The sequence below is a fragment of the Haliotis cracherodii genome, unplaced genomic scaffold, assembly GCF_022045235.1.
Source record: "Haliotis cracherodii isolate W230 unplaced genomic scaffold, xgHalCrac1.p SCAF_23, whole genome shotgun sequence".
NCBI classification, from domain to species: Eukaryota; Metazoa; Mollusca; class Gastropoda; order Lepetellida; family Haliotidae; genus Haliotis; species Haliotis cracherodii.
In genome coordinates, this window is record NW_027266279.1 from 820,671 (window position 1) to 847,448 (window position 26,778).

The 26,778-nt window shown below is 41.2% G+C and overlaps 2 protein-coding genes across 5 annotated transcripts in view; one reads left to right on the forward strand and one right to left on the reverse strand.

The window, feature by feature from the left end:
* Positions 1 to 873: 873 nt before the first annotated feature.
* LOC139471655 (pleckstrin homology domain-containing family M member 1-like) overlaps positions 874 to 26,778 on the reverse strand; it is a 53,181-nt gene continuing 27,276 nt past the window's right edge. For 3 of the 4 annotated variants that reach the window (XM_071254080.1, XM_071254082.1, XM_071254079.1), the window contains 5 exons: positions 25,287 to 25,409; positions 24,203 to 24,315; positions 21,264 to 21,395; positions 19,299 to 19,469; positions 874 to 3,743 (listed from right to left, as the gene is read on the reverse strand). In XM_071254080.1, coding sequence (XP_071110181.1) covers positions 3,600 to 3,743; positions 19,299 to 19,469; positions 21,264 to 21,395; positions 24,203 to 24,315; positions 25,287 to 25,409 — 683 coding nt within the window. In that variant the 3' untranslated portion in view covers positions 874 to 3,599. Of the gene's footprint in view, positions 3,744 to 11,459; positions 11,498 to 19,298; positions 19,470 to 21,263; positions 21,396 to 24,202; positions 24,316 to 25,286; positions 25,410 to 26,778 lie in introns of all 4 variants that reach the window. The other variant, XM_071254081.1, reaches the window with a different exon arrangement.
* LOC139471731 (golgin subfamily A member 6-like protein 22) lies at positions 13,982 to 16,907 on the forward strand. The gene is made up of 3 exons (XM_071254212.1): positions 13,982 to 14,086; positions 15,389 to 15,643; positions 15,714 to 16,907. Exons 1-3 carry the CDS (start codon positions 13,982 to 13,984, stop codon positions 16,905 to 16,907), a joined length of 1,554 nt encoding a protein of 517 aa, XP_071110313.1.

Genomic DNA, 26,778 nt, shown 5'->3' on the forward strand with positions numbered 1-26,778 from the left:
CCACGTGCAAAACCAATCGTGATTTTTCAGACCATATCCTACATATCATGAGCATGTATTAATGGATGACTCTCAAATAGTGATGACACACCAGGTGTTCGCAAAAAGGTGAGCGAATCCTGCTCCACCTGCAACGGAATATGTAGATAGTGCGTGAAGCACCCTAAAAATATCTGTATAACAATGTCTAGTTTGACCTGCAGACAGTTGGGGATGAAGTGCCCCAAAACAGACAGAATGGCCCTCTTGATTGATTGATTGCTTGCTTGTTGTTTAACGCCACACTCAGCAATATTCCAGCTATATGACGGCGGTCTGTAAGATAATCAAGTCTTGACCAGACAATCCAGTGATTGACATCATGAGGAGCGATCCACACAATTGGGATCGATGACATGTATCAACCAAGTCAGCGAGCCTGACCACCCGATCCCGTTAGCATAGAGCATAGAGCAATAACACTTTAGGAGCGCTCCTCTCTTTGAAATATCAGGACCAACTCTAATCCCAGCATTGTGTAATATCTTGGCAAGGACGAATAGAAAGATAAACTCTTAAATAGCAACCAAATTTCATTCTGTGATTGCTGACATGTTGGAAGTACATATCTTTTAGAGAGTCCCATTGAGGCCCCAATTTGATTGACAATACAAAAGCTGTCTCAGATCTGTTGATGTCCTGTTAACATTTATATTTTACTAAAATTGAGATGAAAAGAAATGTTCTTGTCTTGAATTGGTTTTTGTTTGGGTATTTTTTCTTTTTTCAGTGCTTTGTCTTGGATTGATTGATTGATTGATTGATCCAATACAAAAAAAAAACAACTCTGACATTCATACAACCTACAACTAAAAGAAAAAACAACACCAAGTCTAGATATAAATATATTTATTAATGCTGCAAAGCCAGAAGGGGTTATTTACAGACAGAAGCCCACTTACTCTGCAACAGGTGAAAGACAGTCATGATTATGTACACACAACAAAACTCACAGCTTGTGTTGCCAGTTACAAGTTAAACACATCAGGTAAAATCAAAGCATATATTGTTAAGAAGATGAGGACACGGAAGAAGCTGTGACGCCAGCTGATGATGAACTACAAGAGGTGTCGTCACATCTCAACACTCAGTGGAACCTCACTGAATTAAACTCGGGTGTGTCAAATATCAGCTGTAGATGGATGAGGACTATATTTATAATATCATGTATTTATTATTGCGCATTTCACAGGTGCACAAACAGAAAATAAAAGAAGTCAATTCAATATTTTTTTAATGATGTTAAAAGTCATATTTGATATATATATACATATATGTATGTACTTCTGAAAATGCATGGGTACTTTATGGCCAAATTAATAACAAGAAAATAAAGAAATTAAAACATTTTTTGAAATTTGCTCAATGTCAATTGATATACAGATAACACCAACTTTGTTCTGAATCCAGGATATCACACAAGTGTTAGCTGACCAACAATAGGATAAAATATGTCAGTACGTAATAAATAAATAATAGGCATACAGTCCATGGACCTCCTATTTCCTTGAATAAAACATCCCCACAATACCATAGCAGGACAAAGGGTTTAAAAGCTATAAAAGAAATAACAGAGTGAAATGATTCTCAATAAAGATGTTATCAGTTTTCCCAAGGCAACAGTGATACAAAGACTATCTCAGCTTCTATGAAACAATGGGGTTTACAAACAGTTTCTGTACATCTTTATGAAGCACCAGTCTCTTGCAAACACTTTCCCTTAAGACATCAACAGACAAATTGCCCATATAGTTGAAGATCAGTTAGTTATATATATATATGAATATATAACAAAACCTTGACGAAAACAAATGGTTTTTGTGAAATCTTAACTGCTTCTATGGTTACTCATACTTCCAGTATGAACTATTGAATCTAACTTTTTATAACAGGACATGCTTTGTGTACAGATCGACAAAACAAGGTACTCAGTGACACATCATAATTTTAATTTCTTTTGGACACTTCTTTCCAACATTTAAATCTATTTGGAATTTGGCAGATACAAGAAAGGATTTCCTATCCTGGCTAAGAGTATGTACCTGTAAACTGTGCATTATGGTAAAATCACATTTGTTTTAGAGTGCATATGGCAGTGTTAATGGGGAGTATTGATGGCACCATTCTTACATATCCCTGTGAACAAAATTTACAAATGATCTTGAAGAAAACGTTCAATACATCTAGTTTTATTATTAATAACTGTACCATCAATACTGACAAACTCATTGCCACACAAATCTATGGATGCTGTAGAGATACCACTGGCCCCACAAGTTGATGACAAGTATCTGTTCTGATGCCATTTCTTTGAGTGAGTGAGTGAGTTTGGTTTAACATCGCTTTTAATAGTATTCCAGTTACATCACCGCGTGTCAGCTTAATATGGGAGGAAAGCCGAAGTGATGCAGGTCTCAGACGTTTACCACTTCGGTGAAACCCACGAGCACGGGTATGGTGCTGACAAACCTAGAAACAAAATCAGGGCAAACCGGGATTCGAACCCACGATCATAGGTTTCTGGCGTGCCTAAGGGACGCAACTCTGCACAGCGAATCGCTGCGCCTTAGACGACTGGGCCACCCGTGCCCCCATTTCTTTCAAGCAGAGTCAGTATCAGAAATATCAACTAGGATCCATGACCGCCACTCCCATGGTCAGGGACTGGTCATGTAGTAAAGGAAGGCCATGAAAAAATCTTACATAAAATATTTGAGGTGTCGGCAAAATTGAATACAGTCCAAAGACCAATCCCACTGCCGCCCCCCCTCCCCCATGAATGACCAGTCCCTTCATTGTGTTGGCAAGTCTGTTTAATTTGGGCTGATCAATACGGATGGGCCACTAAGAATTCCAACTTTGGCCTTTAAGCTTGGTTTCCAGTGTTTCCGATTCACCAAAGCAACATCAAACCTCAAGCTAGCAGATATCACAACCCTATAACAATGGAATGAGTATGAGAAAAACTCACTCTGAATGTAGTTGACGTACAAAATATTCCATACAGCAGTTTGCAGAGAAAAAACCAACATCACTGATGCCCGGTTACTTCATCACATTAAAGAATGGTTTGCCTACAGACGATAAAAGCTGTGTTAAAGTTACTGGTTTTGGACAAACATAAATACCATGTCACTGGTTTGAAAATTAAAAGTTCAATCATAATCTTTGGAGTACTTGTGCTTAAGGACTCAAAAGAAGCACCTCTGGTCTAGAACTCAAAGGCAGTGATTTCACATAATGAAAATACATACACCTGTTCAGGATACCCACACAAAGCATTATCAGTACGAAGTGGCTGGTCAACTAGACAACGAAACAAGGAAGCTCAATGGGTTTCTGCACTACACCACAAACATCATCCTCTGTAAGGCAGGGTCTGTTCTCTACATGCCTATATTCCCTGAAGGTTTCCCAGTCATTTCTCATGTAATAATGACACTTGCATACAACCTTAAAGGACGAGGGTGAAGATATGGCACTGACTGACTGACACTAAAACTATGCTCGGGTCGGAGGACAGGTGAAGACACTCCTGTGTGAAGGACATGTGGAGCAGGTCAAGGTGGGGTAAAGGCGTAGTCCTCGGAGTCAGCTGGACTTGCCCCGAAACTGGACTTGCGGAGTCTCCAGCGCAAACACTTGGGGCAGGGCAGGTTCTCCGTCATACAGGTCTTGTGGTACACTGCTTTGCACAACATGCACTGAAACACAAAATTTAACCTTAGATACAAGTTTCCTATATAAGTATGTTTATGAATCATAAGTTCAAATCATAGATTTTGTGGCAAACTGGAGTCTTGGGATTGAACAAAAAAAAAGAAACTATCTGGCTTTCTGGCACCAAAACATTTGATAACTGTTCTGGATGAATTGTATATCATTTATGGAGAAAGTCTTAAAGGACAAGGAAAGTTAACATAGCAACTTTGCAGATGTTGATACTTTAGGGCATACCGAAACTCAAAAAACTGACCAAAATTGAATTTGAAAAACAGAAATAGCGTAAAACAGAAGATAAAAAGCGACATGCGAAATCATCCCCCAAACGAAAATTTCGCCACTGAGGGGATTCCCCTTTCTGTGGTTAAAACATGTTCCCAGTGTTTGACACGCAGCACAATTTCAACATTCATGACAGTTGGGCTGATGCCCAGTCTGCCTGCTTCTGCCTCAGAGTTTTTCATCCATTTGATTACTGTATCCATAACTTATGTCACCTCAGTAACAGCACTGAAGATGCCTCCACTTGTTCACTCTGGGGATTAATGCCTGACAGACATCTATTGTGTGGAATAGGGTCAAGTTTTATTACACAATCAGGAAGTTAGTAATGAAACAAAAGTTACCAATTGTTAAATACTTTAATTATTCACAAAGCCATGATCAAGGGTCGTTTCACACATTCAACAATGTATGCAATGTTATTTCTGTTGGATTAATAGAAATATCCGGAATAGTACATGTATAACAGCTAAGAATCACAAGACAGATAAGTGCAGCAAACATAGCAGCCAATGAAAACAGCTGTCAATGCTGCATTGGTAGCTTTAAGCCGCCCCCACAATTAGGTTTCTATTGGAAGCCGATTACGGAGTGTGTGATTTCGGCTCTTAGTCAGACCATGGACAGTACTACATACAAGGGATCGTGGGGTAGCCTGGTGGTAAAAGCGTTCGCTTGTCAAAATGAACGCCTGGGTTCGATTCCCGAAATGGGTACAATGTGTGAAGCCCATTTCTGGTGTCCCCCGCCAGGATATTGCTGGAATATTGCCAAAGGCTGCGTAAAATCCAACTCACTCACTTGTGACTCAGTAAATGTACCTAGATTTCCACCAGTCTCAGCATTTTAACTGTTTCACCACCAGACATGGTCACAATGACTGCATCAGTCAAAGATATCACTGGAAGAATACTAAACCTTGTTTAACTGAATCTGTGACACTTATTTCTGTAGTCACCCTTCATGATATTGCTGGAATTTTGATAAAAACGTTAAACCAAACTTACTCACACCAGCCATATTCACACTTCATCATAAACTTGTCATTTGTTATATTTTATGTTATTTTGTATTTTTTTCACAAGATGAAAATTTAATGCTGGCAAGGGATTACGGGGCAAAAAATATTTTTTATTTAAAAAAAACCCTTAAGTGTCATCATATATACTCATCATTATAGACAACTCTGTAATGACATGATCTGGGCATTTATGAGTACTTTGTTTGTTTGTTTGCTGCTCAACGCCGTACTCAGCAATATTCCAGTTATGTGACGGCAGTCTGTGAATAATCAAGTCTGGACCAATACAGTGATTGATATCATGTGCATGGATCTGCATAATGAGCTTTATGAAGCCATCTTAGATCTAGGCCTGCCATACGTCGACCTAGATTCCCAACAATCGTAGCACTAAACTCATTTGTGGAACAGACCCAAAGTATATTTATATCCATCTGTTGCTTAATCATGATAATTTCTTCATCAAGATCAAGGTGAAGAAGACATTTCTGATCCCAGCCACCTTTAGCTGAATAATTGCCCACTGTCCACTTACTGGTGAGCAGATGGCCCGATTACATCCAGCTGTTGTGGTCATTCCACACAAACAGGGAGATCCTGAGTCACTGCACAACCACAACACAAACAACCTGGACAAGGTAAGCCCTGCTTTCTAAACTTACAACACTGCATAAAAGCACATGGCTTGAAAGTGAACAATTTGGCATCCTTCTAACACAGCATCATTTTCAAATTATTATTTTTTTCAGATTCTTCCAAATTTGGGGACTTAATTTTTTAAATGCTTGAAATGAAAGTCAATTTACAAAAAAGCAGGCGTTCGAACAAGAACAATACTAAAAACAACACAATTTATTTGTTTTTCTTGTATGTTTAAGAATATTCAACTAAATGTAGCTCAGTCTCATCTACAATACAGAAGGTACACTTGTCATGCAAGTGATTTACTATATGACATACAAAATTACCTCAAATTGACCAAAGAAAGCAAGAAATGCTGATTCCTTTATTCACAGAAGGGACACTTGTCATGCAAGTGATTTACTATATGACATACAAAATTACCTCAAATTGACCAGAGTAAGCAAGAAATGCTGATTCCTTCAATCACAGAAGGGACACTTGTCATGCAAGTGATTTACTATATGACATACAAAATTACCTCAAATTGACCAGAGTAAGCAAGAAATGCTGATTCCTTCAATCACAGAAGGGACACTTGTCATGCAAGTGATTTACTATATGACATACAAAATTACCTCAAATTGACCAAAGAAAGCAAGAAATGCTGATTCCTTTATTCACAGAAGGGACACTTGTCATGCAAGTGATTTACTATATGACATACAAAATTACCTCAAATTGACCAGAGTAAGCAAGAAATGCTGATTCCTTCAATCACAGAAGGGACACTTGTCATGCAAGTGATTTACTATATGACATACAAAATTACCTCAAATTGACCAAAGTAAGCAAGAAATGCTGATCCCTTCAATCACAGAAGGGACACTTGTCATGCAAGTGATTTACTATATGACACACAAAATTACCTCAAATTGACCAAAGTAAGCAAGAAATGCTGATTCCTTCATTCACACAAAAGCCTGTTCATTCCGATTCTCAAGATGGAGTTCACTGTGGCTGTATAGTTGTGAACTTCTAGAGCAATGCAATTCTACTTTATACAGGTATGCATGTCTTTTTAGATACTGCCTGAGGATGCTGAGACACTTCGTCCCCACGCTCGGGATCCTTGTGGTGACATGCTTGACAACAAATTTCCTAATGTACAGGACAGGTTTGTTCCAAGATAAAAACACAGATATCAAACATACCATTGAGGGTTCAGCAGCAGAAGTACACCCAAGGACTCTTTCAAAGCAAGATCATGATGACAACCTGGAAGGTGCATATGATCCAGTAGCCATATTAAAGCCATTCTTTCAGAACGACAGACAATCTCAACCCCAAGATGAATCTCAACAAAAACTTGATGGAACTGTATCAGACAAAACTGAGAAACATTCTACCGACAGGTCTGACTTGACTGCATCTACCAACAAGCCTGACCTATTTCCACAGGACCAAACATCAAACTTAGTGTCACCCAACCAAACGGTTGACACTGAACAACACACCAAATGGGCATCATTTCCTGATCTCTCTCCTCAAGAACAAAACTTGACCTCTGATTCACAATCACAGAAAAAGTCTGAAAACAATAATTTTCACCACAGGAATGATTCCTTACCAATTATTCCAAAGGGAGATGATGTTAATGGTATTGACACATGCAGTACAACTGCTATCAAACATATAGGATTTTACGACTTGACTGTATGGTTGAAGGATTACCCCGGTCAAGAGATGTTTCTGGGATGTGAGTACTCATGTTGCAGCATAAACACAACTGTGGCCTTCAAGAAGAACACCGAACACCTTGATGCCCTCTTTTTCAATCCTTACCTCCTCAGGGCTGACCAACCTCCTATAAGGCCAAAACAAGATCAAATTTGGATCTTCCTAAGCATAGAACCACCACCCTACACCTCCAGGTCTGCATGGACAAGAGATAGCTGGAAGGGTCTGTTCAACTGGACGATGACTTACAGACATGATTCAGACATTCTCCTGCCTTACATCACCATTGAGAAGGCCAAGGAACCACATAGGAAACAATATGATTCAATTCTGGCTAAGAAAACAAAGACAGCTATGTGGACTGTGTCTCACTGTAAAGCAGTGTCTCGGAGGGACGAGTACATCCGCATGTTGAACAAGACATACAGTGTGGATATATTTGGCAAGTGTGGTACTCTACGCTGCCAGGATTGCCAGGCCATGTATGAAAGGTACAAATTTTTAATTGCTTTTGAGAATTCCTTTTGTCTTGACTACATCTCTGAGAAGGCAGGCAGTGGTCTGATGCATGATATTGTGCCCATAGTGCGTGGAGCTGGGAACCATAGCCAACTCTTTCCTCCAGGAACCTACATCGATGCAGCAGAGTTTAACTCCGTGGAAGAACTTGGGGACCATCTGAATTACCTTGAGTCTAATGACACTGCCTACCTGCAATATCTGAAGAACAAGGAAGGGTACACGTTTCATCGTTTCTCCATAAAGACGAAGAAAGCATCCTACTGTCAACTGTGCAAGAAGCTGCATAACTTGGACAAGTATGGAAACATGATCCCAGATATGGCTAACTGGCTGGACAAATGTGACAAAGACATTGTGATATCGGAACACAAAATGGCCAAGATGGATGATGATCATAATGATGATCAAGATGACACAAAGCATTGATTATAAACAAACTGAATCCAGAACAGTTTCAGGTCATGGGCTTTTACCAGTATGCTAAGATGCAAGGATAAAAACAGAAATATGATGCACTGCAGCTCACCAGATTTTTTTATATTCTTGCAAAATTATTTTATATCAAACTATAAATATATGTGGCTCCCAAAAGAACACTCATCGATGCTCACTTCTGGTTTATAACAACACTTTGTGGATCAAATCCACATAATGTCCCGGCTTTCAGAGAAAATGAAATGCAGTAGACTCAAGGACATTACCCATTCACCAAGTGAATAGGTTTTGAGTATGCTTGAGGGACATACAATTTGATGTTATATATTACCATGATTATTGTCTTTCCATTTAATAAATTGTTTAACAATGACAAACATTTACAAATGGAAAAAGAAACCTAAACTTAATTCAAAAGTGTAACTTTCAAAATGTCCGCATGTGCAGATGTAGCTCAATGTGATTTATGCACCCGACTATAAGACTAACTATGATGTCATAGGCTTTATGTCAAATACATCAGGTTGGGCGTCGCCTATGACTATGTTTTACTTCTCCCTCTATTGTCACTGTTACGTCATAGGCACTATGACACCACAAATAGTACTGTTGTGCGTCGCCAATGACTACAATGGACATTAACTTTTCATTATACCTGTCAGAAGAGCTGTTGAAAGGTGAAAGATCTTGTGTGCATATAGGAGTTTTGACAAGCACGAATATCTGGATATGTATAATAATTAGTCATAATCATTGTTCATAAAAGATGAAAAAGGAAAACTCAAAATGTTCAACAATGATTATTAAATGTTACTTTACTGTTAAGTTGGTTGGTGGGTTGATTGTTTAATGCCGCACTCAACAGTATTCCAGCTATATGAGGGCGGTCTGTAAATAATCGAGTCTGGACCAGACAGTCCAGTGATTAATATCATGAGCATCGATCCACGCAATTGGGATCGATGACATGCATCAACCAAGTCAGTGAGCCTGACCACCCAATCCCATCAGTCGCCTTTTACGACAAGCATAGTCGCCTTTTACGGCAAGCATGGGTTGCTGAAGACCTATTCTAACCCGGATCTTCACGGGTCCACTTTACTGTTAAGGATGCTTGCTCACTGGCTTAAAGTCCTGAACAGTAATTATGATAGTTATACAAAATAAACTTTTTATGTGCAATTAGCACAACAGAAATATTTTGAACCCGAATAGACAGAATACAGAAAATTAGGACATTAATTCTTTCCTACTAAATATACCACATACTTTTCTACGTGTTCAAAATGACATTTGACAACTCCTTTTAACAGCTGTTTAAGTATAAATTCCAAAGTCTGAGGCGAAAACATGAAAAAAGACTTATTTTGTACCGAAAGGACAGAGGGGATTTCCTTGCTGCCAATCTCTATATTCTCCCTTATGTAGCAAGTACAGTAAAAGCATACACAAATCTTTGCCTGTTGAAATGACATCATTATTTGTAATGTGGTAGACAGGTAAAAGTATATATAATATATATAAATATATATATGGAGAGAACACAAAGCAGTTGATACAGTAATGCCCTGGGGTAGGTGGGATGGTATTGTGGATGGGTGGGTGGATAAAATGAATACATGATAATGTTGTTAGCAGGAGAGTGTGAATGTACTGTTTATTTCTATTTATCACTGTGTGTAAGTGGTCACTGACAACTAAAGACGTCAGACTGATATACAATGTGGCTACTATGGCAGCCATGTTGAGAAGCTCATCAAAATCCTGTGAGAATTATTTATGACATCACATGTACCTGGTTTCAACTACCACTCAGTTTTCAAATTTATTCATGATCAATGTGTAGGTTAGGGTATGAAATCATGACAAATTTTGTCTTCATAATTTAAAATATCATAATTCAAATCACTCACTATACATAAATAACCAGCTGATATATGGGACATATTATTAACCTTTTCATGATGTTTGTTTGTTTTATTTATTTGTTTGTTGTTTAACACCGCACTCAGCAATATTCCAGCTGTATGCTAGTGGTCTGTAAATAATCTGGACTAGACAATCCAGTGATTGACATCATGAGCATCAATCTAAGCAATTGGGATACAATGACATGCATCAACCAAGTCAGCGAGCCTTACCACCCGATCCCGTTGGTCGCCTCTTACGACAAGCATAGTAGTCTTTTATTGCAAGCATGGGTTGCTGAAGACCTATTCTAACCTGGATCTTCACACATTTTATTCATTATGACTGCCACAGCAACCATGAATCACATTTCTCTCAAGTTCCATGCGTCCACCCTTGTCCTACATTTCATGCTTGCTTTGTTTGTCAAGCTGAATGATAGCGGTCTGGAAATAATCAAGTCTCAACTTTACAAATTAGTGGTTGACATTCTGAGGAACAGCCCACTATGTTGGGTCACGATGACATGAAATCAACCAAGTCACTGAACCTGAACCTGACCACCCGATGCATCAAGTTGTCTCATACAACAAGCACAGGTTGCTGGGTGCTACTCGAACCGAGGTCCCCCTCCAGGAGTGTGGTCAAACCAAACAGCAAATCAACCTGTTGCTGTATACAAACATCTGTGGTCAGGGTAGAGTGAGTGAGTTGGGTTTAACACCGCTTTGAACAGTATTCCAGTTATATCACGGCGTGTCACCTTGATGTGGGAGGAAATCCCGAAGTGGTGCAGGTCTTAGACTTTTACCAGTTTGGTGAAATGTATGTGTCTGGTGCTGACAAACCAAAAAACATAATCAGGACAAACGGGATTCGAACTCACAGTCATAGGTTTCTGGCGTGCCCAAGGAACGCAACTGTGCACAGCAAATTGCAGCGCCTTAGATGACTGGGCCACCCATTATGTCAAGACAAACATAGCATATACATCAAAGAAGTTATCCTTGCTTTCATCTGGCAAGATAATTTTTAATCCCGAAGTGGAACCCATCTCTTGGGGAACAAGTGTTTTTTTAGTGGAATACCCCAGGGATATATACTCTAGTAGGGTAAGTAGTGGGATATACAAGCGCATGGTCAGTGTGGAGATTATCAAACTCTGTACCATTTCATCGCATCTTGAGGAATCTCTTGTGGTGACATCTAAATGAAAACAAGATGAGATGAGACATTTGGAGCATGAAGTCTGTGATCATTTGACAACCATCATTTTCTCGACTTTGGAGAATGATGTAAATAATTGTAATGGCAGGTGTGACAGATGGATGATGAACGATTTTGTTTGTATGTTGTTCAACTCCGCCCACAGCAATATTCCATCTATGTGACTAGAGTTGTAACAATATGGTGGGGTTGCGATACGATTCTTGTCCCAATACTATGGGTGAGATGCATTTTGTATTCCGATTCCGTACTTTCATTTTAGAAGTAGATATTCTCTCTTTTTGCTGGTGAGTCAAACCCTGAATTATCATTTCAATGATCAAAGATTGGATATTGAGGGCAGACATATTTGCTGGAGGGTTCTTTGAATGTTATGGTATTTATGTCCAACCATGAAATACTGGAGAATCTGCGTACATTGTTAGTTGAACAGTTTCTGTTATTATTCATGTGTTTTACACCAATATAACTTGTAATGTCATGTATCGTATGTATCATAATACAGGGGTTGTATATCGATATATTGTATTGTGGGCCTCATATCGCAATACAGTTCTGTATCGCTGTATCGTTACACCCCTATATGTAATGCCGGTTTGTAAATAATCAGGTCTGGACGAGACAATCCAGTGATTGACGTCATGAGCATCGATATACGCATTTGGGATACAATGACATGCATCAACCAAGTCATGGAGCCTGACCATGAAATGCTGTAAGTCGCCTCTTATGACAAGCATGGGTGAAGACCAATTCTCAATGGGATTTTTACAGAGTGGTTAGTTAATGAACAGACAGACAGACATAGTTATCTGCTACAAACTTACTTCATGTGGTTTGGTTTGTTGTTTTACGCCGCACTCAGCAATATTCCAGCTATATGACGGCGGTCTGTAAATAATCGAGTCTGGACCAGACAATCCAGTGATTTACATCATGAACATCGATGACATGCATCAAACAAGTCAGCGAGCCTGACCACCCGATCCCGTTAGTCACCTTTTACGACAAGCACAGTCGCCTTTAACGGCAAGCATGGGTTGCTGAAGACCTATTCTACCCCGGATCTTCACGGGTCTCTTCCCCGGATCTTCATGGGTCTCTTCCCCGGATCTTCACGGGTCTACTTCATGTGAAATACTGTTATACATGTGCTGTCAAATAATTAAGAAACGTCATAATGAACACTACTATTTGTGAACAGTAGGGTTCTGCCTACAACACATGATTCCACTTCCATTAAACCGGGGATTGCAATGACTTAGCATGCCAGGTAAGTGTAAATAATTCAATTCTAAGTAAATAAAATAAAAGTATCAGCTGAAACACTTCTGGTTTTAACAATTATCCCAATATATTCAGACTGAACTAAACGTATGTCATACTGTGATGGGTTTGAAGAATTGAAACAAACACTGTCTTCTGCGAGTCGTATTGAAAGTACGGAATGATACACTGGAACTTAATTAATGCTTAAAAAAATAAAAGAATTGGTTCTCAGGCAATGTTTTTTGAAAATATAGTTCAGGCAGGCGGTGTCTTTTTTTTTGGGGGGGTGTTGTTCAAACTAGTATGTAACCAATAAACAGCTGTGTAATCAATAAACAATTGTGTACAATGAACCTGGGAAAGGGCCTCCCAACATAAATGTATTCCTTTATGAGTAAAATACTGTAATACAGTATTTGAATACCGTTGGACTTGGAATATCTAAAGATTTAAAAAAAAAAAAAATTAAATAGAAATAAAAACGAAACGTGTGGCGAACGTTTTGATGATGCGGGCGGTGCCTGGGCCTCACTTAAGCAAGTGTAAGATTTATTTGATTTCTGTTCTGATAAGAAATACATATTGTTTGTTTGTTGTTTGCCACACTCAACAATATTCCATCTATATGACAGTGGCCTGTTAATGGAATCCTGACCAGAAAGTCCAGTGATTGATAACATGAGCATCAATCCACGCAATTGGGATACGATGACATGCATCAAACAAGTCAGCAAGCCTGACCACTCGATTCTGTTAGACGCCTCTTACGACAAGCAAAGATGCCTTTCGCAGCAAGCATAGGTGCCTCAAGACCTTTTGTAACCCGAATCTTCGCCGCTTTATAAGAAATACAATGTCTGAACAGTCCTGAAAATTTCTTCCCTTATTCAAGTTTCCATTCAAACAAGGAATCCCCATTAATAATAGGCATAAGGCATCATGCACACGTTTTGTTTTATTTGTTGGTACAGTTTTCACATAAACACCCCCATTGAATGTGTACAACCCACAAACTGTGTTTGGGAGAATCCCTTGGACATACAAATGTAGAGGCTGAGGAAAGTCTCTGAATAAATTGTATAAATAACCACATTTGAGTTTAGTAATCAGAAGCACAATATTGGATTTGACACTCTAGGCTTCGAGATACTCCAGATAGCCAGACTGAGATGACATGAATGTGTTAATACCAAGATGCTGCACCAGCTGGCAGCACCAGCAGCAGCAGCATCTGTCACGAGCCCCTCCTGCATCCCACTCTCCTGGACCAGCCATCATGGGAACACGCTCAGTGATCAGGTAAGACTTCATATCACATTACCAGTATATACCTTTCAGTAATAGGAAAAGTTGTGAAAAAGCAAATTTTGAAGGACATTTGACTGTAAAAATATTTGTGTTTGTTTTCTTGTGTGTGAACTTACTTTGAAAAAAAGTGGACAAGCAATAACTATTAGAGGAGCCGCCATGCAGACTTGGTGACTTATTTGTTTTTTGTGTACTCATGCCTATCCAAATAACAAGTGGCCAATATGATCCATCTTATTATCAGTATCTGCCGGCAATATACCAGCAGGCCTTGTTCCACAAAGCAATCTTAGTGTTGAGATTATCGTAAGCCGATGTTAAAGCATGTGAACTACCATCATCTTAGCCCTAAGATTGCTTTGTGGAACAGCTCTGGCTCTGGACATTGTTTCTTGAATACTTTTTATCAGTGAGAATAAATTTGGAATACATTAATAAGTAATGTATGTCTAGAATATACTGATGTTTGGTATATTTAGTGATTACATAATTCTTCTTTTTTCTATTCACAAGTGGAAATGGTTCATGTTTTCTATAATAATGAAACTACACATTTGAAGACTTTTGTGCAAAAATTAAATGTCAAATGCCCAGGTTGTGCTCAATTTTTGATATCAAAATAAGGACAATTATTAACTTAAGAAACCAGACAATGAAGACAAAAATACATTTAACCAGATTAAGACTTATCTCTAGTGGTTGGAGTAGCATGTTATACTGATCTGTCCCACTGCTGGCAAAACTATGACTATTTGATCGTCACCCTAAATTCCAATGAGCTGTTATTGGTTTTGCGCCAAAGGTTGATTGGCTGTAATACCACTTTCAATAGTACTTCACTTATACTACACCATGTCAGCTCACTGTGAGCAGAAAACCACAAGCACATAAACAGGTGATGAGAGGTGAGTGAGTGAGTGAGTGAGTGAGTGAGTGACACCATGCCACAGTTTCGACATGGATACCCCCTTCAGACTCATTATACTGACTCTGAGCTGACCAGTCCTTGTTTTATCCCAATAATGCAGTACACCAGGCACAGTAACAACAAGTACCATCTTTTAACATCTTTTGATATCATGCAGAGAGGACATAAACTTTCGACCGAATTACTTAAGGATGTTAAGGCTTTGCTTGAATCTAACAACACAAGTTGACATGTATCTGTACCATCTGTACCATCTGTGCCAGCGTCTGTATCTGCCTGAGTGTTTCTGTCATGAAAGATGTCGCTAACATGATGAATTCTAATTATTAAATTTCAGATTGGGCAAGAACTGTTCCTGTTGTCAGACAGTGCTGGGAGGAGTGTTGTTCTTGTTCCTCCTGTTCCTGACACTGCCTGTCCCTCGACACAGCATGGGGACACAAACAACAGCTGGCTTGAAGCACATCCTCAACACAGGATTACAGTCTGCTTCCTCAGGATTGACAATGACCATTGCCACAACACAATCACAAGATATCACTGTGAAAGCAAGTATGGAAACAACTAGACAATCAGAGACAGTGGAAGAAAGTCTTGAAACAACAGGAGGACAATCAGAGGTAGTGGAAGAAAGTCTTGAAACAACAGGAGGACAATTAGAGACAGTGGAAGAAAGTCTTGAAACAACAGGAGGACAATCAGAGGCAGGAGAAGAAAGTCTTGAAACAACAGGAGGACAATCAGAGGCAGTGGAAGAAAGTCTTGAAACAACAGCAGGACAACCAGAGGCAGTGGAAGAAAGTCTTGAAACAACAGGAGGACAATCAGAGGCAGGAGAAGAAAGTCTTGAAACAACAGGAGGACAATCAGAGACAGTGGAAGAAAGTCTTGAAACAACAGGAGGACAATCAGAGGCAGAAGAAGAAAGTCTTGAAACAACAGGAGGACTATCGGAAGCAGGAGAAGAAAGTCTTGAAACAACAGGAGGACAATCAGAGACAGTGGAAGAAAGTCTTGAAACAACAGGAGGACAATCAGAGGCAGAAGAAGAAAGTCTTGAAACAACAGGAGGACAATCAGAGGCAGGAGAAGAAAGTCTTGAAACAACAGGAGGACAATCAGAGACAGTGGAAGAAAGTCTTGAAACAACAGGAGGACAATCAGAGGCAGGAGAAGAAAGTCTTGAAACAACAGGAGGACTATCGGAAGCAGGAGAAGAAAGTCTTAAAACAACAGGAGGACAATCAGAGGCAGGAGAAGAAAGTCTTGAAACAACAGGAGGACAATCAGAGGCAGTGGAAGAAAGTCTTGAAACAACAGGAGGACAATCAGAGGCAGTGGAAGAAAGTCTTGAAACAACAGCAGGACAACCAGAGACAGTGGAAGAAAGTCTTGAAACAACAGGAGGACAATCAGAGGCAGGAGAAGAAAGTCTTGAAACAACAGGAGGACAATCAGAGACAGTGGAAGAAAGTCTTGAAACAACAGGAGGACAATCAGAGGCAGAAGAAGAAAGTCTTGAAACAACAGGAGGACAATCAGAGGCAGGAGAAGAAAGTCTTGAAACAACAGGAGGACAATCAGAGACAGTGGAAGAAAGTCTTGAAACAACAGGAGGACAATCAGAGGCAGGAGAAGAAAGTCTTGAAACAACAGGAGGACTATCGGAAGCAGGAGAAGAAAGTCTTAAAACAACAGGAGGACAATCAGAGGCAGGAGAAGAAAGTCTTGAAACAACAGGAGGACAATCAGAGGCAGTGGAAGAAAGTCTTGAAACAACAGGAGGACAATCAGAGGCAGTGGAAGAAAGTAGCCAAACACCTGCTGAACAAATTCAGACTGACAAAGAATCTTCTTCCAGTTCATGTACATCCTCTGACTTGAAGCAGATTGCCTGGTTCAAAAAGCCAGACTGGCTCTCTGACTTTCCAGGACAGGAAATGTTTGAAGGCTGTGAGTACAGCTGCTGTACAGTTAAAGAAACCTCCGTTCACAAAAGTCTTCTTGACCTTGACCTTGTGTTATTCTCTACTGACCACATAACCCCAAATCCACCTCCACGGCCTTCAGCTAATCAGATCTGGGCTTTCTTTTCCATTCATCCACCATCTTACATTCATCGATCTCTTTGGGGAAAAAACTCATGGAGAAGCATTTTCAACTGGACAATAACATATCGCAGAGATTCGGATCTCATTTTATCCTCGATGAGCACTGAAAAAATAGATGCAGATGCTGAAAAGGACTATGGAAAGATCATGTCCTTGAAGGACAAGAAGGCACTGTCTGTCCATGACCTGTGTGGAGGGACCGCAAAACGTGTTGAGTTTGTGAAGCGTCTCAAAACATATGTTGATGTTGACATACTGGGACAGTGTGGAAGTGAAATTGACCTTGGATGCTACACTGGCTGTAATGTATTTTTTGAAAGGTATAAATTTGGTCTTGCCCATGAAAGGATATTTTGCCAGGATTTTATGTCCACCCAGTTTTGTTACTTATTGCAACATGACATCGTACCTGTGGTTCGAGGTTTGGGGAATTATGATGACTTTGCACCCAGAAATTCCTACATTGATGCCAACGACTTTTCCTCGATTGAGGAGTTGGGGAATTATCTACAGTATCTTGACAAAAATAACACTGCTTATATTGAATACCTCAAGAACAAAGAGGGGTACAAGTTTAACCTTTTTTCGATGAAAACAAGAAAGCCACTTTATTGTGAAATGTGTAAAAAGCTCCATAACTTGGACACAAATGGCAGGACTTATCCTGATCTGTTTTCCTGGTTGATGGATAACATGTGTCCAGATCCTGTGGTATTTCAATGATTGTGAGTGTATGCATTGTTACAGCACATCCAGCAAGAACCCAGTGGTGGATAGTATGAGCAACAGACCATTGAGAAACAATCGGCCAGGCCATCCAGGATGATATAGAGGGCACTTACAACAAGCTTTTGGCACTACGTTCCTCTTCTGCCTCTGAACCTGCACTAATTCAAATGATGAGTCAGCTGCCTTACAGACTTTGGTATCTAATGGAAGATATTTCTGTCAGGAAGTTTGTTGACTGATATATATGTGGCAATGTCTCAGGATCTAAGATTATCAAAAGTCATAAGAATAAAGTTTGAAGGTATATATTCAAATAAAATGTATTTTATTTTGTAACATCACACATACCCCAGTTTAGTTGTTAAATTTGTGTTGGTAGTATGGTAAAATAAGGCAAAAAGTGAGCAGGGCTCACTCATACCTCCAACTTCGACTTCGATTTTTTCAGAAAATACACTTAACAAAAGATCAAACTTTGCACTGCACCTCTCCTATTAGTGTAGAAAGTGTTTCTTAAATTTGAAAGGAATCCATAAAGTAGTTCTCAAGTTATAGGTCGCACAAAAGTAAAAAGATTCTAAGTAAAAAAATGAGAAATAGCTGTATTTTTTCCAAATCCAAATACATTGTATTGAAATCAAACTTAACACTGCACCTCTCCTATTGGTATAAAAAGGGTTCACTAAGGTTGAAAAGAATCTATGCAGCAGTCTGTGCTCGGACGGACAGACGGATGGATGGAATTCCTTGGTATAAATATATATCCCCGCCCTTTTCAGTCAGGGGTATAAGATATGGTTCAGTCTTGCCTTGAAATACAATTTTGTTGGAACTAAAGAGTTTTTAAACAGAATAAAGAAACTGAAACTTTTGTAAACATCTCATCATAAACCTTGTATTCAAAGCTGTTCAGCCATAAATTTTGGGAGCACTGCACACTTAAATGTCACATTCAGATAATGTAAGTAAAGAAGTTCTCACAATTCCAGACATGAATAAAAATCAAATGTGATGTTATATCCACCCTTGGATACAAACTTTAAACCTTGCGATTGTCAAGCCATGAACAGTTCTGCATACAGGGGGTGGTGGGTGGCCGAGTGGATAAAGCGTTTGCTAGTCAACAGACGACCCAGGTTTAATTCCCCAAATGGATAAAAAGTGTGCAGCTTATTTTTGTTCCCGGATGTGATATTGCTGGAATATTGCTAAAAGCCTCATAAAACCACACTCTTTTATACAGAGGAAGCATTTATAAACTATTTATGTTTTAAGAAGAGTCTTTGAGAATATTTGATGTCAGTTTCAGTGACTTCTGTCAGCTGTGATACTCCCACAGATAAAGGTGTATTGGCAATTGTACACACAAACACTTACTAATTTACTTAATTACAACTACATGGTTGAGTCTATTGTGAACAAAGGTAACACTCACCCTGTAGGTAGATTCCACTTCGAAGGGGTAAATGACCTTGGGGTTGTTGCACACCTCACAGATGAATCCTTTCTGGGAGCACAGGGAACAGTCATACACATGCTTACTGGCAAACTTTACAACCTCCTTCAGGAACCTTGCCAGCTGGCCGGATGGAATCTGCAGCAAGTCCTGTGAAGAGGGAGACCTGATATGTACAAATGTTTGTTTGTTTGTTGTTTAGCGCCACATTCAGCAATATTCCAGCTTTTTGACGGTGGTCTGGAAATAATAGAGTCTGGACCAGACAATCCAGTGATATCAAGAGCATCGATCTACACAACTGGGATACCACAACCAACCAAATCAGTGAGCCTGACCACCTGATCATCAGTCACCTCTTACGACAAGCAGAGTTGCCTTTTATCGCAAGCATGGGTTGCTGAAGACCTATTCTTACCGGGATCTTCACGGGTTGTACAAATGTCTAAAACACAGCAGGATTTATAGTTCTCTTGAATAAGGACCAAATGAATAAAGTGCTTCCCCGCACATAGACTTACACTTAATCTCTGAAATGAACATTTTTAAGATTATTTCTTTTCAAACTCCATCACTTAATCCTTGGATGATGGGTGAGTAGCATCCAAACTCTGTTGAGCCAACCACCAGGATTTTCTATCAAACCTGCAACTTAGACTAGCGCCAGTGCCATGGTGGCCTCAAAGGAAAACTAACTGTTCCTCTCGGGACCAAAGGTAATTTAATAATGACAAATGACAAAATGCTTTAAACAAGGAAAACTTCCTGAACGACTGAACGAGCAACATTCCAGCCATATCATGGAGGGGGACACCAGAAATAGGCTTCAAACATTGCACACATGTGGGGAATCAAACCTGTGTCTTCGGCATTACGAGCCAACGATTTAGCACTCGGCTACCCCACCGCTCTATCCAAGTTAGAATAGGTCTTCAGCAACCCATGCTTTGCCGTAAGAGGCAACTATGCTTGCTGAAGAGGCGATTAACAGGATCGGGTGGTAAGGATCAATGACTTGCTTCATGCATGTTATTGTATCCCAATTGCATATATCGATGTTCATGATGTCAATCACTGAATTGTCTGATCCAGACGACTGGCGTCACATAGCTGATATATTTCTGAGTGCAGCTTTAAACAACAAACTAGCAAACAAGAAGCAAGGATCTCCAGTTTGGACTTCAGTGGTAAGAGGAATGTGCAATATGTAATGCAGGACAAGTTACAGCATAGTCAACAAATTAACAGTCTGAGTGGCTTCCCCTGGACTCTTAAACATATGGTCATTTAAACAGACACCAGGGCACTGTCATCAAAATTTAAAAAAAGGGTTTATTTAGCATGATTAATTTGTCTTTTAACACAAAAGAGAAAGGAGCCCTGATGTTTTCATTTTCAGTCTTGCTACACTATTTATTATACCTGAAGACTTGGTGTGTTTTTCATTACCTGACCAGCCTTAATTAGAGGTGAAAATACATGCAATAACTGTATGTTATTACCATGATTACTTTGGCTTTGTACATGACAGACATACATGACAACCATATGACCACCTGTGTACTCCTTGCCATAAGTGAGGTGAGGTGAAATGAGGTTTAACGTCGCGTCCAAGATTATTGCACTTATATGGCGACGTGCATGCACGTGTGTGTGTGTGTGTGGCTGCTTGTACTAGTCTGATGCCGATTTATAGTGCTAGCCCACTGAGATACCATGCCGCAGTTTAACATGAATACCCCACTCAGACACAGTATACTGAATCCGAGCCGACCAGTCCTTGTTTTAGCCCCTTAATGCCGAGTGCCAGACAGGGTAACAACAAGTACCATCTTTTAACTTCTTTTTGTATGACGCTGCCGGGGATCGAACCCCGGACCTTCCGCTCTCTGGGCGGACGCTCTACCACAAGACCACGGAGGCAGCCTTGCCATAAGTACTTACTGAGAGAGAACAGAGGTGTCTGCTGTCATACAGGTGTTCTCGAGGCCACACCTTCTTCCTCAGATCGACAGCCACCGACTGATGACAGGTGAAGAGATACGTCTTCAAAGAACACAGCTGCTGACGTAGAAGCTAAATAGGAAATATACAGTATATGTCTGGGATTATCGGCCCCTTAGCAGAGTTATAAATACCTTCCTACTGCCTCTGGCAACACCCAAAACATATTGCATTTTTGTAATTCTAAAAGAAAATCTGACAAATCTTGGAAAAAAAGGATGAATGCTAAAGATTATGACAAAAATAATTGTACCAAAAATGAAATGATATAAGTATCACTGAAGTATCCTAGAAACTATAAAATGTCACAGAATGACTAGTCTTGATTATCTGACGAAATAGATTCCATTCAGTGTAAAAGGCTAAATATCTGTGAAAATTAAATGAATGAATCACTGAAAATCAGTGATGACACTAGGTGTTCACCAAAAAGAGTAAGCATGCCGTGCCCTACCTGTAGCACCCACCAGTGACACAACCGTCTGTGCCCTACCAGTAACACCCAACACTGACACAACCGTCCATGCCCTACCAGTAACACCCAACACTGACACAACCGTCCATGCCCTACCAGTAACACCCAACACTGACACAACCGTCCGTGCCCTACCAGTAGCACCCAACACTGACACAACCGTCCGTGCCCTACCAGTAGCACCCACCAGTGACACAACCGTCCATGCCCTACCAGTAGCACCCACCACTGACACAACCGTCCGTGCCCTACCAGTAGCACCCACCACTGACACAACGGTCCGTGCCCTACCAGTAGCACCCAACACTGACACAACCGTCTGTGCCCTACCAGTAGCACCCACCAGTGACACAACCGTCCGTGCCCTACCAGTAGCACCCACCAGTGACACAACCGTCCGTGCCCTACCAGTAGCACCCAACACTGACACAACCGTCCGTGCCCTACCAGTAGCACCCACCAGTGACACAACCGTCCGTGCCCTACCAGTAGCAGCCACCACTGACACAACCGTCCGTGCCCTACCAGTAACACCCACCACTGACACAACCGTCTGTGCCCTACCAGTAGCAGCCACCACTGACACAACCGTCTGTGCCCTACCAGTAGCACCCACCAGTGACACAACCGTCTGTGCCCTACCAGTAGCACCCACCACTGACACAACCGTCCGTGCCCTACCAGTAGCACCCACCACTGACACAACCGTCCATGCCCTACCAGTAGCACCCAACACTGACACAACTGTCCGTGCCCTACCAGTAGCACCCACCACTGACACAACCGTCCATGCCCTACCAGTAGCACCCAACACTGACACAACTGTCCGTGCCCTACCAGTAGCACCCAACACTGACACAACCGTCCGTGCCCTACCAGTAGCACCCAACACTGACACAACCGTCCGTGCCCTACCAGTAGCACCCAACACTGACACAACTGTCCGTGCCCTACCAGTAGCACCCAACACTGACACAACCGTCCGTGCCCTACCAGTAGCACCCACCACTGACACAACCGTCCGTGCCCTACCAGTAGCACCCAACACTGACACAACCGTCCGTACCCTACCAGTAGCACCCAACACTGACACAACGGTCCGTGCCCTACCAGTAGCACCCACCACTGACACAACCGTCCATGCCCTACCAGTAGCACCCACCACTGACACAACGGTCCGTGCCCTACCAGTAGCACCCAACACTGACACAACCGTCCGTGCCCTACCAGTAGCACCCACCACTGACACAACGGTCCGTGCCCTACCAGTAGCACCCACCACTGACACAACCGTGCATGCCCTACCAGTAGCACCCAACACTGACACAACTGTCCGTGCCCTACCAGTAGCACCCAACACTGACACAACCGTCTGTGCCCTACCAGTAGCACCCACCACTGACACAACCGTCCGTGCCCTACCAGTAGCACCCAACACTGACACAACCGTCCGTGCCCTACCAGTAGCACCCAACACTGACACAACCGTCTGTGCCCTACCAGTAGCACCCACCACTGACACAACCGTCCGTGCCCTACCAGTAGCACCCAACACTGACACAACCGTCCGTGCCCTACCAGTAGCACCCACCACTGACACAACCGTCTGTGCCCTACCAGTAGCACCCACCACTGACACAACCGTCCATGCCCTACCAGTAGCACCCAACACTGACACAACTGTCCGTGCCCTACCAGTAGCACCCACCACTGACACAACCGTCCATGCCCTACCAGTAGCACCCACCAGTGACACAACCGTCCATGCCCTACCAGTAGCACCCAACACTGACACAACTGTCCGTGCCCTACCAGTAGCACCCAACACTGACACAACCGTCCGTACCCTACCAGTAGCACCCACCACTGACACAACGGTCCGTGCCCTACCAGTAGCACCCACCACTGACACAACCGTCCGTGCCCTACCAGTAGCACCCACCACTGACACAACCGTCCGTGCCCTACCAGTAGCACCCAACACTGACACAACCGTCCGTACCCTACCAGTAGCACCCACCACTGACACAACGGTCCGTGCCCTACCAGTAGCACCCACCACTGACACAACCGTCCGTGCCCTACCAGTAGCACCCACCACTGACACAACCGTCTGTGCCCTACCAGTAGCACCCAACACTGACACAACCGTCCAAAGTTGTTGCAAGAAGAATTTTAAAACTAAGTTTGTGAGGAAAATATCCTTGTACCTTAACATTCTTGTTTAACATTTTGAACTTAAACATTTTCAACTGAAAAAGATCCAATCATGAACAAATACTTTCAAACACCAAACAATTTATAGTAGCTGTCATTATTAAATGAAACCCAAATCAATTCCCATTTGGGGCAGAGATTACTTTCAAGTAGCAACTGATGGTGCTCAACATTCTGGTGTCCTTACTCTGACGTCCTCCATCTCCTGGATGTGATCATAGATCTTAGGGTTGAGCTCCTCCAGGTCCAACACTGGCTGGTCTTCCATCTGTTGGACGTACTCCTGGCTCAACTTGGACACTGCAACAGAAAGTCAGAGGTCATTTATTGTAGCATTTTTGATTTACTCCTAGCTCAACCTGGACAAAGAGAAAGACAGGTCATCTAGCCTGGCTCAACTTGGACATTGCACCAGAGAGTCAGAGGTCATCTATTGTAGCATTTTGGATGTACTCAACCTGAACAAAGAGAAAGACAGAGGTCATCTATCATGGCTCATCTTAGACACTGCGACAAAGAGAAAGACACAGGTCATCTATCCTGGATCAACTTGGACACTGCAACAAAGAGAAAGACAGAGGTCATCTATCCTGGATCAACTTGGACACTGCAACAAAGAGAAAGACAGAGGTCATCTATCTTTGCTCATCTTGGACACTGCAACAAAGAGAAAGACAGAGGTCATCTATCCTGGATCAACTTGGACACTGTAACAAAGAGAAAGACAGAGGTCATCTATCCTGGCTCATCTTGGACACTGTAACAAAGAGAAAGACAGAGGTCATCAATCCTGGCTCAACATGCTCATCTTGGACACTGCAACAAAGAGAAAGACAGAGGTCATCTATCCTGGATCCGCTTGGACACTGCAACAAAGAGAAAGACGGTCATCTATCCTGGATCAACTTGGACACTGAAACAAAGAGAAAGACAGAGGTCATCTATCCTGGATCAACTTGGACACTGCGACAAAGAGAAAGACAGAGGTCATCTATCCTGGATCAACTTGGACACTGCAACAAAGAGAAAGACAGAGGTCATCTTTCCTGGACCAACTTGAACACTACGACAAAGAGAAAGACAGAGGTCATCTATCCTGGCTCAACATGGATACTGCACTGCGAGAGAGACAGAGGTCATCTCTTGTAGCATAGTGGATTTACTCATGGCAAAGTGTGGACACTGAAGTATTGTTTCACATTATCACATGTATCAGAAGTATCACATTCTTTGAAGGTAGACATGGCAGATGAATCTCGGACTTGTTTTACCTTTCTGTTTGCGGAAGTCCCAGTTGAAGATGATGTGTGCTGGGATGTAGTACTCGTCGTTCTCATGGCACTCAAAACAGTAGTAGCCACCATCAAAGGAACACACTCGGGGGTTGCCATAAACTGCAACACATATCAACCATTCTTCTTGAGATGCCTGGAATTGTCTTGGAAACATAACCTGGCTAACAAAATACCTTTTCTCAGTTTCCTAAGCATGTCCATTTGTATGACATAAGCACCTTGTTCCCATACAAGACCACTTTCATGAAATAAGCACTGTGTTTCCATTTAAGATCACATACATCATGTACATGACATAAACACCATGTTCCCCAAGTACGATCACATTCATGAAATTAGCACCATGTTCCCTAAGTATGAGCACATACATAACATAAGCATGACATACCGTATTTTCTTGAGTATAGTGCACACTTTTTTTCGAAAAAACACAGCTGTGTAGAAGGGGGTGCACATTATACACGAATTATGAGTTTGGATGTTGTTTTCCCCCCATGGAAAGACATTACCGTGAGCACGTAACACCGGAAATACCATGTCAACAAATCCATACTGAAGTACGCAAAATAATTATGTAATTACACTGTCAGGCTATAAAAAGTGTTCTTTGTATTTCTGGACTTATGTTTGTAACATACTTCATTAATTTTATTCAAAATTCCTTATAATACTGTTTTTATTAATTTCGGCGAAATCGTGTGTGAAGCGATCGGAAGATCGCACAACTCACCGTTATTAACAGCAACCACAGTCAGAATACCGCTATTGACGCCTTGAAACGAACTTTAGTTGACAGAGAATGGATACATATATCATAAATGACATACTTTGACTCGTTAAAAGTCATATTTGTTTTTGTTTGACGATTCTATGTCAACATGAAATTCTCGTGCTCACGTGCGCGTGAGCCTTGATGGTGACTGGTCAAACATGTTCCATGTAAAAAATAATACCCGGGAATAGCGATCAGCTGCTTCGCTTAGGGTTATTATTATTTTAAATATGTTTAGTAAAGGCTGCATATAATTAAGAAAATAATGGAATATATTATTCCTGATAAATAAAATAGTTTCAGATACAATGGTTGCCGATCCTTGCATTAAAAATCCTATAAAGTTATATCATTGGGTGTGTCTTGACCGAATCACCGGTCGATTCCAAGAAAACGTGTGTACAGCTGATTGCTGTTTCCGGCTTAGTTTACGAGAAAATACACAAGGTAATCTTAATCCCTAGATATAAAACAATGCCTAGCAGAACAATAAATACTATTTAAACGGTAAATAAACATGTCTGGTGATTTTTTATCTCAAATTTCGAATTTGTACTGACGAAGTTTCTCAGCCGTTTGCCGGACTTCGTTGAAAGGGTACGGTGTAAATTTTTTCTGCGCATAATATTCAAATTTCTTTTTTTCCAAAATGTTGAACCCGCTAGAGGGGGGTGCGCATTATACATGGGTGCGCAC